The sequence below is a fragment of the Sitophilus oryzae genome, unplaced genomic scaffold (assembly GCF_002938485.1).
Source record: "Sitophilus oryzae breed Bouriz unplaced genomic scaffold, Soryzae_2.0 scaffold_1707_pilon_pilon, whole genome shotgun sequence".
Taxonomy (NCBI): domain Eukaryota; kingdom Metazoa; phylum Arthropoda; class Insecta; order Coleoptera; family Curculionidae; genus Sitophilus; species Sitophilus oryzae.
Genome location: NW_022146399.1, coordinates 1 through 14196, shown reverse-complemented (window position 1 = coordinate 14196; position 14196 = coordinate 1). Strand labels below are relative to the sequence as shown.

The 14196-nt window shown below is 35.0% G+C and overlaps 1 protein-coding gene across 1 annotated transcript; it reads left to right on the top strand.

Annotated features, from left to right (window-relative positions):
* Positions 1–5522: 5522 nt before the first annotated feature.
* On the top strand, positions 5523–13178 carry LOC115881233 (venom carboxylesterase-6-like). Its single transcript, XM_030898649.1, has 7 exons — positions 5523–5661; positions 6768–6962; positions 7118–7314; positions 9439–9604; positions 12079–12257; positions 12598–12748; positions 13018–13178. The coding sequence occupies exons 1-7, from the start codon at positions 5523–5525 to the stop codon at positions 13155–13157; spliced, it is 1167 nt and encodes a 388-aa protein (XP_030754509.1). The 3' UTR covers positions 13158–13178.
* The last annotated feature ends 1018 nt before the right edge of the window (positions 13179–14196 follow it).

The following is a 14196-nucleotide window of genomic DNA, read 5'->3' as shown; positions in this document are numbered from 1 at the left end:
ATATAGACTAATAAAGCGGAATTACACAAATATTATCTCGGCAGTTTGATTTCGGAAAAGGCCCAATATCGACTCTGAAATCAGCACAGGATTAGCAGAGCTTCAAGAGCATTCTGGAAAATAAAAGAACAGGGTTTTCTACAAACATGACCTGAGCACAAAAACGAAACTTGCAAGTGTACCGAGCAATAATAATCCCCACCATGTTATATGGGAGCGAAACCTGGTGCCGTACCGCCGACATTGACACATGAACGCATTAAAACAAGTTGCAACAGAGACACTTCAGAAATGCTTAAGGATACGCGGTGGTTTCCAAATCGTGTCTCAAAACGTATCGGTCCTTGAACTAACTGCGAGAGTAGGTATTGAAGTCATGGTTACAAAATCCCGATTAAGATGGGCTGGTCACGTATGCCGAATGCAAGAAAACCCGCATACCAAAATCACTGCTTTACGGTGAGCTTGGTAAGACGGTAAGAGGAGGCCAGGGGGACAACTCAAAAGGTACAAGGACATTTCCACGAAAACTTAAGGGATTAATTGTGGCCAGAAAATGAGTGGGGAAGTAGCAGCTCCATAGAAACTCAAATGGAAGAAGAATTGTAAACCTCAGTTAACAGCGAGAACCAAAAGTTAAGAGGCAACAAAGCAAATGAAGATTTTTTGAAATGTCGGAGTGCGGTTAGACCAAATAACATCATGTATTGGGCTTTTCAGTCACAGAAAGGCTCATGAAAGAAAACGCCTTGCGTGACCATCTTCTGATGCGTGTCAAATACTCGTCAGCGAGTAATGGCGGTATATGGTATATGGGAGGGGGTTAAAAATTTTAAAAAATCGTAACGCCAAAATTACAGTAGCTAGCGAAACGCGGTTTTTCATTAGATTAGGAAATAATATTTGCAACAAAATTTGTTAATCACTAATCAAAAATCAGTCAAGTCGAAAGTTTTTGAGATATTCCGTGTTTTCGTATCCGTTTTTTGAGAAAATCCGTGTGGAGAACTCCAAACTTCCATCGGACGCTACCCCAGGTGGCGGATAGGGGAAATAACCGCGGACCAAAATTGGAAAATTCCTTTACTTTAAAACCAAAAGAACTGCCTAACCAACTTTTTATTAAACATATTTTTTTTTTTATTAACATATTTTAACGTGCCTCCCGGCGCCAATTTTTTTATCTGAAAAAATAAAAAAGTTATAGGCGGTGAACTCAGCAGCAGTTACAATTCCCTCTTTATTCCATTACTCTTCAATATTCATTTATTTCGCTGCATCGTTATGTTTTCGCGAGTGTTTTTTAACGACGGACAAAAAAAAAGTTAAGAGGCAACAAAGCAATGAGATTTTTGAATGTCCGGAGTGCGGTAGACAAATAACATCACGTATTGGGCTTTTCAGTCACAGAAAAGCTCATGAAAGAAAACGCCTGGCGTGACCATCTTCTGCTGCGTGTCAAATACTAGTCAGCGAGTATGGCAGTATATCTGCCAACGATGCGACGTGGCCGGTTCGCTGTCAGCTATGCAGTTCCGCGAATAGGGGTTGATTTCAGTAGGATTTACATCCATCACCACCGGCATCAGAGGCACCAGAGGTCGGTGAATTCGTATCCATCCGGACCTACTCATCTCTATTCTAGATGATCACTTTTAATGATGAAGTTTAGGGAAAGATAAATCACGTGTTTATAATTTCAAAAATCAAAAAAATCAGTAAATACCGATGTTGTATTTAAGTTGTTGTTCAAGTTGAATGAAATCGTTGTTGCTTTGTGATATAGGTAAAATGCCCGTCTGTGTGTATAATGTCCGAGTAAGAATGCACACTACAGGAATCTCAAAAACCAGAAGAGATACAAAGATGATTAATTAGAGTAAAGTTGCGTCTTGCTGAGCCCTAACAACGCCATATTTTAAAATCCAAAAAATTCGAGTAAAAAAACACTAAAAACACATCCAAGTAAAAGTACACACACGCTTCACATCTCCATTATTACACTTCTTGCTCTATAAGTTTTTATTCCGGATTAAACTGTATTCCGGAAACTTCGGCAACATATTCTGCAGATAAAAATAAGTAAAAAGTTCGTATAAATGTATGTCCTAAAATGCTTAGTTTCAGAGATAGAGGGTGTAGAAGTTTCATTTTTATTTCGATTTTTTCCAAATAATTTCTGAAGTAACGTCAATATTTGGATAAAAATTGTTGTCTGGGAGTTTTTTGTCATTAGAAATTTGTTTTTGATGTCAATATGACCCCTACTAGTAGAGGGCGCCACCTACATATAGTGTGACCAACGGATCTGTAGCTACGGGGTATCGGCAGGGGAACGCAGTTGTAAACAAAACACGCCCAATTTCATTCATAAAATAGGCATGGGCGTACGGTGTTATATGAAAATAATGTGTATCATAAATATAATACTCAGATTAATAATTTTTTTCAAAAAACTTTATGCTGTTTGAATCGTTACTGTTGAGTTAGCAGATAAACACTAAAAGCTTTTATTAAGGCTCCCCTTAAATATTTTGAATCATTTTATTATTGTGTTGTTAATATAATAGAAGAAATAATTACAGCTGGGGGGTTGGAACCTTTGGTGTTACACAGCAAAATAAAACACTAAATCAGTACAATACACCAAAAACACTTTTAATTTTACACTGGACGCACGTTTCGCTAACCATGTCTGCCATATCAGCAGATGATCAAGACTGAGTCTTGAGGTATATTTATTTATATCTGTACTAACTATATTTTTCTATAATACATAATTTTAGATATAACTATTTCCAGCAAAAAAAAAAAAATCTTGAAAATAGTTAACTTTGGAAAGCGCAAACAAAACATAATTTTACTCATCAGTAGATCTGATATTGCCTATTACACCAGATGGTGGATCGCTCCGCCAGCAGTTTTAAAGGTTAGGTCATTGTCTACCCATATGTTACATCCAAATAGATAATACTTGGCTATATTTTCCGAATTTCGCGTATATATATATTTTATATCTCTCTCTAAATATAATGGGCCGCTCCATTAATATTTATCTGTTATTTTCATTTACGCCAAAAAATCATTTGATTTTAATAACCCCCCAAGCGTTTCCCCTGCAAAAGGAAAATTCGATTCTTCCTGCAATTTTTTGCAAAAGCTTTCTAATTGTGGGGACGAGTTTGAATTCGAGATAAAATCTATTTATCAAATTCTGACCACTTCGAAAAAGTCGTTGAGCTTTTCGACAGCAGTCTCACGTGGTCGTTTCTTTCCAGAGAGAGGATATCATTTTATCGGGGTTAGTTTCCAGCCTTTTTTATCTTCTGTGTGAATTTTTTTATAGCCGATACGCTAACTCCGGTATAAAGAAATATCCGCTCAAGTTTACGTTTAAGCGGCAACTCAAGCGAACTCTCTGTAGCTTCTTCATCGCAAACCCTATTATGAACACAAGGAAATACACCAAATGAGATTTCATCCACGTTATTATTAACTACCACTAAATTAACTTACCTATATAAATTAACTATTATTTCTCTTGTCTGACTACGTAGCGTCTTACCCTTAACGAATTTATTCGTTTTAAAACACAAATATACGATCAAACTTGATATTAATAATTAAAAACTACGAACGAAAAACATTATAACAAGATAACAAAACAATAAAACACAACTTCAAACAACACTATCAAATATACTAAAAATATAGGAATAAAGTTTAGGATAACCGGTATAAAATAATGAAATAAAGTAATAATGATCAAAAAAATGACACCGCCACTGGATATTTCAATAGTATTCAATATTCCTACTCTTTTCAGAAGAGACCGTGAAGTTGGGGATAAAGCAAGCGAATAGGAAAGGCGTAAAAGCCATGGCAACCGCGTGGTAACAAATCCTGTGACGTACTCGCCAATCATGTTCGATGAATAGGCGGCCATGCGCGCGGCGATGCCGGTTTTGCCAATGATATCGTTGAAAATCTTCAACTTTCATAATAGGCAGATTATACAGAATGAAAGAAATAAGTTATTAAATAAAACATATCGAACAATATGAACTACGTTAAAATTCATAGTAATATACGTCAGAATATATGCTAAACACATTATATATAATAAAAATATATTAAATTTATAGTTCATGTCTGGCAATTTTGCAATTTTATAGATAAACGTGGCAATATCGATTTTTTTTTCTCGCATTCCTTCCGTAGCTACAGATCCGCTGGTCAAACAGTATGTTTTCACTGTTTTGAAGCGTAATAACTTTTTGTGCGTACCTGTATAAAACTACAGAGGGAAAACATATAAATTTCTGCGACTTTTTACGCAAAAAATATATCTTTGTAAAAATCGCTACGAGCAACCGTTCTCAAGATATTTAGAATGGCAATAGACAATACATGTCATTATTGAAGAAAAATAAACACGTTATGAGTAGATAGTTATTTCACTGAAATAATAAATTTGCGAAATTTTTATTTTTTTAAATTAATCATAAATTTTTCTGCAAAAAATGATGATAAAACAAAACTTGGCACAAAAACTTAAATTTATAATCTCAGTCTAATAACTATTTAGTCATCATGTTTAATTTATGTCAATAATGACAGGTATTGATAAATTCCAAATATCTCAAAAACCAATACTCGTAGCGATTTTTACCAAGAGACATTTTTTATGTAGAAAACGTCCTAAATGTATATTTTTTTACTCAGTAGTTTTATACAGGTACGGACGAAAAGTTATTACTCTTCAAACCAGTTAAAAAATATGTAGGTGGCGCCCTCTACTAGTAGGAGTCATATTGACATCAAAATCAAATTTCTCATGTCAAAAAACTTCCAGACACCAATTTTCATCCAAATATTGACGTTACTGCAGAAATTATTTGGAAAAAATCGAAATAAAAATGAAACTTCTACACCCTGTATATCCGAAACTAAGCATTTTAGGACATACATTTATACGAACTTTTTTACTTATTTTGATCTGCAGAATATGCTGCCGAAGTTTCCGGAATACAGTTCGGACCACCCTGTATAATATCATGAGTCTCTGTGGCTTTGCTGGTAATGTTTTTAATATGCCTGTTCCATAGAAATTTACTGATTTTTTTTTACATATGGAGTTAAATTGTGTAATATCACATGTGCAGTTTATGTACCTACAAAAAAAATGGAGTTGATAAACTTTTTTTGTAAAAATATATATGGCGTTTTAAATAGTATATTGTTAAAAAATAAAATTTACGAAAATTTGGACTTGGTCACTTTCTCTTGTATACCGACGATAAGACATCCACAATTGGGTAGTGCCGGATTCTTACCGGCCAAAAAAACCCTCCTCCAACTACCACTTTACACTGGAATCCGCTCTCGCATTCTGGTGAATGGCACTACCGCGGTTTTATCTGAGTTGATGCTCAGTTCGACAGTTCTGCACCATGACAGTGATACGGATTCCTCTTTGGATAATATTACAGAGGGTGCGTTCATGTTTCCCCCGTGCGATTATGACTCTGCCATCTGCATACCAAATTCAGTGTATTCCCGCTAGAGTTAATTTGTCTAGTAGTTCATCCACTTCATCCGAGCTGTACAGTAGGGGAAAGGTTACTCCATCTTGTGGATTTCCTTGTGTTTCGATAGAAGGTTCTTTCACCAATCGTTTTATTTGTCCTATTTGTTTTTATTGAAAATTAGCGATTTATTGGAAAATTTAATCGCCTATCATGTTCTAAATTATTGATGAGATATTTTTTATAATGTGGGTATAATTCGAAAAATTAACTGACTTTTATTACTTATTACTCAATCATTGACTATCACATTTAGAAAAACCAATAACATTCATTGCTTCTTAGTAAAACCACACATGTTTCCAACATTTACGCTAGTTTATATACATTTTCTATATCAATAATTGTCGCATAAAACGTGATAAAAATTAATGTTATCCACAAAAATAATTTTAGATAGGTACAGTATGCTTACTAATGTTTCTTAAACCTGACACAAATTTAGACCGTGCTTAAAGAAAACTTAACGTAAACAACAAATACAATATAATTCAGAATATACAGGGTGAGTCTTAAATAAGTGCAAATATTTACAGGGCTGGTAGATCTCGATAAAAGAAACATATTTTCTCTTTACCGTTTTTCAAAATAACTCCAAAATTACCGAGTTATTTTACTTTGAAAATTTCCAAAAAAAGAAATATTTTTGCTTAAATTTTGAAAACCACTAGTTTTTTTCCGGCTTTTTTTCTGGTAAATTTAATCTACTACCTATGTTGCCATATTCAGTTGTTCAATCCAAAAAGTTTTTTAAAAAATGTCAAATTTTCAATTTTTTTTGTGGAAAAAAACTCATAATCATGTTTCTAGGGTCAAAATAAAGTATACCTAAAAATGTTTGCACATATTTAAGACTCACCCTGTATAGTGTGAAAAAAATTAATAATAAATAAGCTAAATAATTTTCCATAACATTGTCTTTGCAAATTGCAATATATCATTGTATAAAACTGTGTAAAAATTGCAAAATGTAATGTGTAACTATAGTTCACCACAATAGCATCATCAGCGGAAGATTAAAATCATCAGTTTTAATCTGAAATGATGACACTAACATGGTTAAATCAACTCTTAATGATACTAACATGGTACTACATGATTAACAAAACGCGGTTCCGAACAGGGTTTTGCGCCCCCAAAGATTTCAAATTTCAACTTTATAAAACATATTATTTTCAGGCGCATTAGGGTTTCTCAGTACAGGAGATGGAATAGTGCCAGGAAATAATGGCCTTAAAGATCAAAACTTAGCTTTGAAATGGATACAAAGAAACATCAAGGCCTTTGGGGGTAACCCGGATAGTGTCACTATTTTTGGAGAATCTGCCGGTGGGTCCAGCGTGCATTATCATATGGTATCACCTATGAGCCGAGGTAAATTAAAAATTAACTGAACGGAAAAAAAGGAAAAAAAATGAAAAAACGGAACTCTAGGAGCACTTTGTTGTCCGTCCATCCGTCTGTCTGTCAAAACCCTTTATTTCGGGAACGCATGGAATTTTTGTTATAATTGGAAAATTCTATTTCAGGTTTGTTTCATCGAGTCATAGCTATGAGTGGAACAGCTCTTTGCGTGTGGGCTTCGGCACCCAAAAATGAAAATATTGAGCACTCTAAACAACTTGCAAAGTCTCTGGATTGTCCAACTGATAATTCCAAAAACATGGTAGAGTGTTTACGAAAGGCTGATGCAATGGATATTATTAAAAAGGATACGATATTTATGGTAAGTAATAATTTTTTTTTTATTTCCAACATAAACTCTAATTAATGATAAATAATTAGTTCATTATTTATCAAACCAAACCAAACTAAAAAATTTCCAAAAAATTCCAAATTAAAAAAAAATCGCGAATTAAACCTCATAGACTCTATGAGGTTCTCAATTTTGTTTCTGGGGTCGAAATATAAAATCCCTAATAATATTTGCACTTATTTGAGACTCACCCTATATTACCAGGCAAATTGTAGCGTATTTTGTATTCTGTTGTTTATTATTTTTGTAAATATCTTGTATGTTACTGGTAGAAGGCTTATTGGTCAATAGTTTCTGATGTCTTCATTGCTGCCTTTCTTGCGAATTATAGAATTATATTGGCTCTATTCCGGTCTTGGTATATGTTTTCTGCTTAGACAGTGATATATTTGCTAGGACTTTCCAAGTCCTCCTACCAGCGCACTTAAGTAATTCAGCTGTTATTTCGTCATCCCCTGCTGCTTTTCCTTTTTTCATATCTTGAGCTCCTTTTCTACTTCTCCCACGAGAAGTTCTAGGGCGTCGCCGTCGGCTTCTGGTAGGGGGGCAGTCTTTCTTCTTCATGTATGTTTTCTGGGGCTTTATATAGGTCGCTGTAGAACCTTGTTATTATTTCGTTTTTGTCTGTTCAATCAATTCTGATGTTGTGTGTTACTGCCTCTTTCCGATCATGAGGGATTTCTTAGCGTTCTTATAGATTTTTCTGTTTTCAATTGCACTTTGAAAGTTTTTCATTGTAGTTTTTCATATTTTCTGTATTCTCACTTTCTTATTGCCTTACATAATTCTGTGTATTCTATTCTATGTATGTTGCTCTCGGTTTTCATTTCTCTTCTTTTCTTGAGAAGTGCATTTGTCTCATCAGTCAATTTATTATCTATTTATTATATTTGTTACGCCGTTGTTGGCCCCCGATTTCTTTTGCACAGTTACTACAGTGTCCATGAGCTGTTATGTGTTTGTTTCTTCTTCAGGCAGCCTGCTGTCCAGCAGCTGTTCATTTTCACTGGATCTTTCTTTTAGTGTGTTGGTGTTTGCTCTAGGTTTTATTTCTGTAGTAATCAGTTTTAGTCTTTCTAGTCGAATGTCAAGGACTATTCTGGTTCTGACGAGTATGTGGTCACAGCCTGTTCGAAACTTGTTGCGACAAAACCAAGAACGCTCACATCTTATACTGTGTTTATCTGTGTGTTATATTTATTTTATAGTTAAAATGGGAAGTCAGTTTCATTCCTAGTTACACCATTAGGAGCTTGCCATGTCCATTTTCTATTTGTGTTCTTCTTAAAGTATTCTTTGGCCATGAACAGGTTCTGATAATATGCGTATTGTACAAGTCTCTTTCCTCTCTCATTTCGTTCCCCAATTACAAAGTTTCCTAGTTGTTGTTCTTGTTCTTTTTGTTCTCTTACCTTTACGTTGAAGTCTCCTATTAGATATTTGAAATGACTATTGTTGCTGTCCAGTGCTTGGTTAATTCCATTATAGAATTCTTCTACTTTCTCGTCCGAGTTGTTGGAGCGTATGTTTGTACCACTTGTAAGCAATATTTCTCTGACAGTTGTTAGGTTTGCCACTCTATCTGAGATACCTGTTATGTTCACTACTTAGTATTTCTATTCTTTTTTGATAAGAGATCCTATACCGCTTATCTTTTCAGGAGACGTACCTTTATAGTAGAACATGTTTTCCCATTGAAGTTCTATCAGATCTTCTCCTTTCCATCTTACTTCGCTGATTCCCAGGATGTCCCACTTGATATTTTCTGCCTCTTTTTCCAGCTCAATAAGTAAGCTCAATAACTTGGGGACACCTTGTATACAACAAAATATTTTGGAGATATACACTTTATAAATCATGCAACATTTATATAAAAAAATCATATCTTCGATAACAACGACGATATTGGAGTTTCTCATCCTAATGGCTACCCTCTATATATGCTCTAACTTTATACTATTTTTTCGATAAAAACAGCATGTTTATATTAAAAGAACATGCTTATATTGACAATTAATTTCGAAAATATTATTTCAGCTACTACACCACAAAAGGTTAGAAAATTACTTTAGTTATTATGATTTTTTTTTTCAGAAATGGGATTTTGATCCCATGATACCATTTAAGCCCACTGTAGAGCCTGACGTTGAAGGTGCCTTCTTAACGGAACATCCAGTTGAGGCAGTTAAAAAGGGAAAGAGTGCACCGGTACCTATGATAGTGGGAATAACTAAAAACGATGGAGCTCTCAGAGCTGCAGGTATGTATTTCAATTTTATCAAACAGAACTTTAACAGGTTTAATATAAAGTATGTCATTTGAGTAATCCTTATGCTAAATGTATAAGGCTAATTCTACAAGGGTAGATTAAAACGCCTCTGCCGTTCCATAAATCCGTTGTCAGCATTCTGCGGCGTATAATCGGTTCCTTTTTCTTATTATACAGGGTGATACTTAAATAGGTGCAAATATTTTTGATCACATACGTACACTAAGAGAAACTATCAGTCGATCCAACAAAAGAATACAAACTTCCACTAGCCATAGCATTTATATACTTCTTTCGGCTATATTTATATATCCTAAGGCAATAATAGAGGCCCTAGGGACACAAGGCCTATATAGAAACTACCAGGCCTTATATAGAAACTTTTGCCAATATATACAAAGAAGTCAAAGCAAGAGTAAAACAACCCCAGAGTTTCCAACTGGTAAATGAGTACCACAGGAAGACGCGTTATCGCCAAAACTGTTACAGCAACACTAGAAGAAATCTTCTGTCAACTGGACTACAAACCAAACCAAATCAATCATCTAAGATTCGCTGATGACATAGTCCTAATTGCCAATAGTCCTGAAGAATTTAGCATGGAGTACTTATAGAAGAAACGAAGAAATTCAATCATATTCAAATCTAGAATTCCACTTTATCTAAAGAAGAAAACATTCTACCAATGTGTACTATCAGTCATGACCTATGCATGCAAAACCTGGACACTTGAAACAGACCTCATAAGGAAACTGCAGGTCACAACGCTCAATGGAACGAAATATGCTGGAAATAACCAAAAAATCGTAAAATAATAGAGTGGATACTACAAAGACCCATGTAAGAGATGTCATCAACAGAGTCAAATCCCTCAAGTGGCAATGGACAGACAAGATGGACGGACAACAGATGGACCACAAAATGACATCATGGTAACCACGAGGAACTAAGAGACCTAAAAGAAGACCGAACCTGAGATGGGATAACCAAACCAAACCAAGCCAAACCCAGCCCAACTACAAAAAGAGTATCTAAATCTAAATATGTGAGGGAGGCTACACCATAATTGAAAATGGTTGAATAAGCTGAAAATGATGATGATATTTTTTTTTTAAAATTTGAAATTTTTTTTGGAATTTTTTTAGTCTTTAGTTAAAAAACATAATTTCTTGATAATATGGCAACATAAGAAGTAAAATAAATTTACAAGAAAGAAAACCCTTTAAAAATCCACTGGTTCTCGAAATTTAAGCAAAAAATCAACAAGTTTTCAAAGTAAAATAACTCGGTTATTTTGGACCATTTTGGACTTATTCGAAAAACTGTAAGAGAAAATATGTTTCTTTTATCAGGATCTATTTTTTGTATTGACTAAGAGTGGGTCCCATGGGGGGACCCTCCACTGAGGCCGCGAGGGCCTATTGTGGCTCAGTTTCTACAGTTTCTACACGCTCTAATTTACAAGAGCGTCAAAGTTCACCCTTAAGACCCAGCCTCCTAATATAGGCCGTTATGTCTGAGGGCGATATGTCTCCTAGGTCTGATAGGTCTAGCATGGGTTTGCCAAACATCTCAAACCTGGTCCTGCCCCCAGCGGGGCAGGTACACATAACGTGCTTCATTGTTTCGTCATCTTTCATACAGAGTTGGCATTCGGCGTCTTCCACCAGTCTCATCCTCTGTAGGTGAGATCTCAGCCGGCAGTGGCCCGTGTACACTAAGCGAGCGTACGCGCTCAATTCCTACCGGCCTTTAGGAGTTCTCCTGTTCTATGTTTGGATGGCCCTGCTAGGATTTTCTTGGCATGTTCCATTCCGGGACTGTCATTCCAGTCCCGGAACGTCGCACCCCTAACCCTTTCACAGAGCCTGTCTCTTGCGAGATTTTTAGGAACGCTAAGTGTCGGTTCTGGGCCCACGAATGGCGAGCCTGCACCAATTTTGGCGAGGGAATCAGCACGTTCATTTCCCTCTAGGCCGACATGTCCCGGTATCCATATTAGCGACACTTTGTTTCTATCTCCCAGTATATTGAGTAGTTTCTTACAATGAAGAATCGTCATTGACGTGCTTTTCGTTGCCTCAAGTGCTTTCAGCGCGGCTTGACTATCCGAAAATATGCATATTGTTTTCCCGGTGTATTGCTGTTCTACCAGCAGTTGCACACAGGTTTCAATAGCATATAGCTCAGCTTGGAAGATCGTGGTGTGTTTTCCAAGACTGTAGTAGATCTCAGTCTTTGGACTGCTGCAGTAAATTCCTGCTCCAGATCCTTTTTCGTTTTTGGATCCGTCCGTGTACCAACACATTTCCGTATGTATCAGGATCTAACAGCCCTAAAAATATTTGCACTTATTTAAGACTCATCTTATGTATAGAAAAACACCTGAAAGAAAAATCAAAAAAGCTAAATAATTAGAAGATAAATAATTGGAACTAGAAAAATAAACGAGGAATTTGTTTTAGGTTTGATACGTAATGATCAACTTTTGGAAGAACTAAATAAAGAATTTGACAAAATTGTTCCCGTAAGCTTGATATACGAAAAGACTGCTCATAATGTCAGCCTCATTACAAAAGAAATAAAGAAATTTTATTTTAAAAATGAAAAAATCGATTGGTCTAAGAGAAATGAATTGGTAGATGTAAGTATAGTTGTTAAATAATATATTGTTTATACTTTACCCTCAAATTTAATTCGAATCATTAAAACCACTTGGAAGAAAACTATAGTAAATCGAAAAAAAAATAAGATTTAAACACCTGTAGCTACGAAACAAAGCAAAATTGGACATATGTTGATATGAAAAATAAATCTTATTTTTACGTGAGGAATCTCCTCACTAGAGATGGCACATGTTTATTGAAACACCCTGTATAGACATGCGAAACACATATAGAGGGTGCCATAAAAATTCTTCGCTCACTTCCAACATGAACACATTATTAATAAAAACTAAAAACTAAATTATTTTAAATTTTTAGATGTATACTGATGGCTGGTTCCTCAACTGTGCGGACGAAACCGTGCAACTACATAGAAAATTCACTAAGGACCCTGTATATTATTATATGTTCAGTCATAGAGGAGTTGCTAGTTTCAGTAAAATCTTTGGCGGTGGTGAGGAAGATTATGGTAAGTAAAAAGAGAACTGAAAGTAATAGAATATTTTAATTTATAAGTGAAAACTACCGATTCTCAAATACTTAACATTGAATATCCAAAATTAGTTATAAATAGTTCTGTATCGTAGTGAAGCTTTTGAGTTTTGAGAGAAGTTAGAGAAGAGTTTTGAGAAACTTCATACAATATTTGCATATCATAAACAATATACTTATAGACACAAGTTAACTATTTCTACTGACCTATTTGTTTCATTATTACAAACTAATCTTTTATTGTAGGTGTATGCCATGCTGATGATTTACAGTACCTTTTCCCTGTAGGAGACGGATTATTTCCAGATAAAACACCAACCGAGTCAGACAAACATGTTTCTAAGCTATTCACTAGCTTATTTGCTAATTTTGCTCTTTCAGGGTAAAGTATTAAAGTCATATACCGTATGGTTTGAAAGGTTTAAGGGGGGCGGCCACTGCGAGCGAAACTAAACTAAGCGAAGATAAGATTTGTAAAAATCAGCTTCCATACTTTTTAATGCGTCAGCGGCTACTTGAGCGAAACAAAACGAAAATATATGAACGAAGATTCGAATAGTATTTTAGTTTCGCTCGTTTTAGTTCGTGACAGGTTCAATATGACAGATACAATACGAAAACTTAGCTGACTACTGAGCGAAAATCGTTCTCAGTGGAGTTCCTATTTAATTACCGTTTGTTTTCATATTCTCAGCTTAGTTTAGTTACGCTCGCAGTGGCCGCCTGCCTTTATGCTAACTTGCTTTGTACGTTCAACTAACCTTTTAAGTAATTTCTGGTGAGAATTTCTCAAAGAATGCTTAGTCATCACATTGGTACTACTTTTTAAAAACAGTAACTATAGTTTTTTTTCAGTTTTTTTCTACACCATATTCTTTAAAAAATAATCCAAACGGTAAAAATGTCAAATTTAAAAACGTTATACAAAAACTCACTTACTATTTTAAGGAATTGTCTCGAATTTGTTCATACTTTTAAGTATTAGAGCTCTTTCAGACGAGGATACTGTATGCGAGATTCTGTATACGGGATAAAGAATTACAGTCGAATACTATCGAGATACTCTTTTGGCATACTTTTTTTAGGTACAAAATAATATTCTAGTTTAAAACAAATTTCAGTGCGGTGCAGTCGTATTATCTTATTATAAAATGAATCTTGAAGAGTGCGTTCTGCTGTGGCATATACAGGGTGAGTTTCCTACGATGTTCTCTATGGAATCTGGGTATCTCGGAAACTACTGGCGATAGAGAGTCGGTTAAATGGGGAAAGAATTGCAGTTTTGTGGGGTCATAAACATGCGCCTTTCAGATTTTTGAAAAAGTTCATGGCTTACTAGATATTTCGAAAAAAACAAATTTCGGCTATTTTAAAAATTGTCCCTAATTCCATTATAAGCTATTTTAGACAAAAAGTTTTCAGATA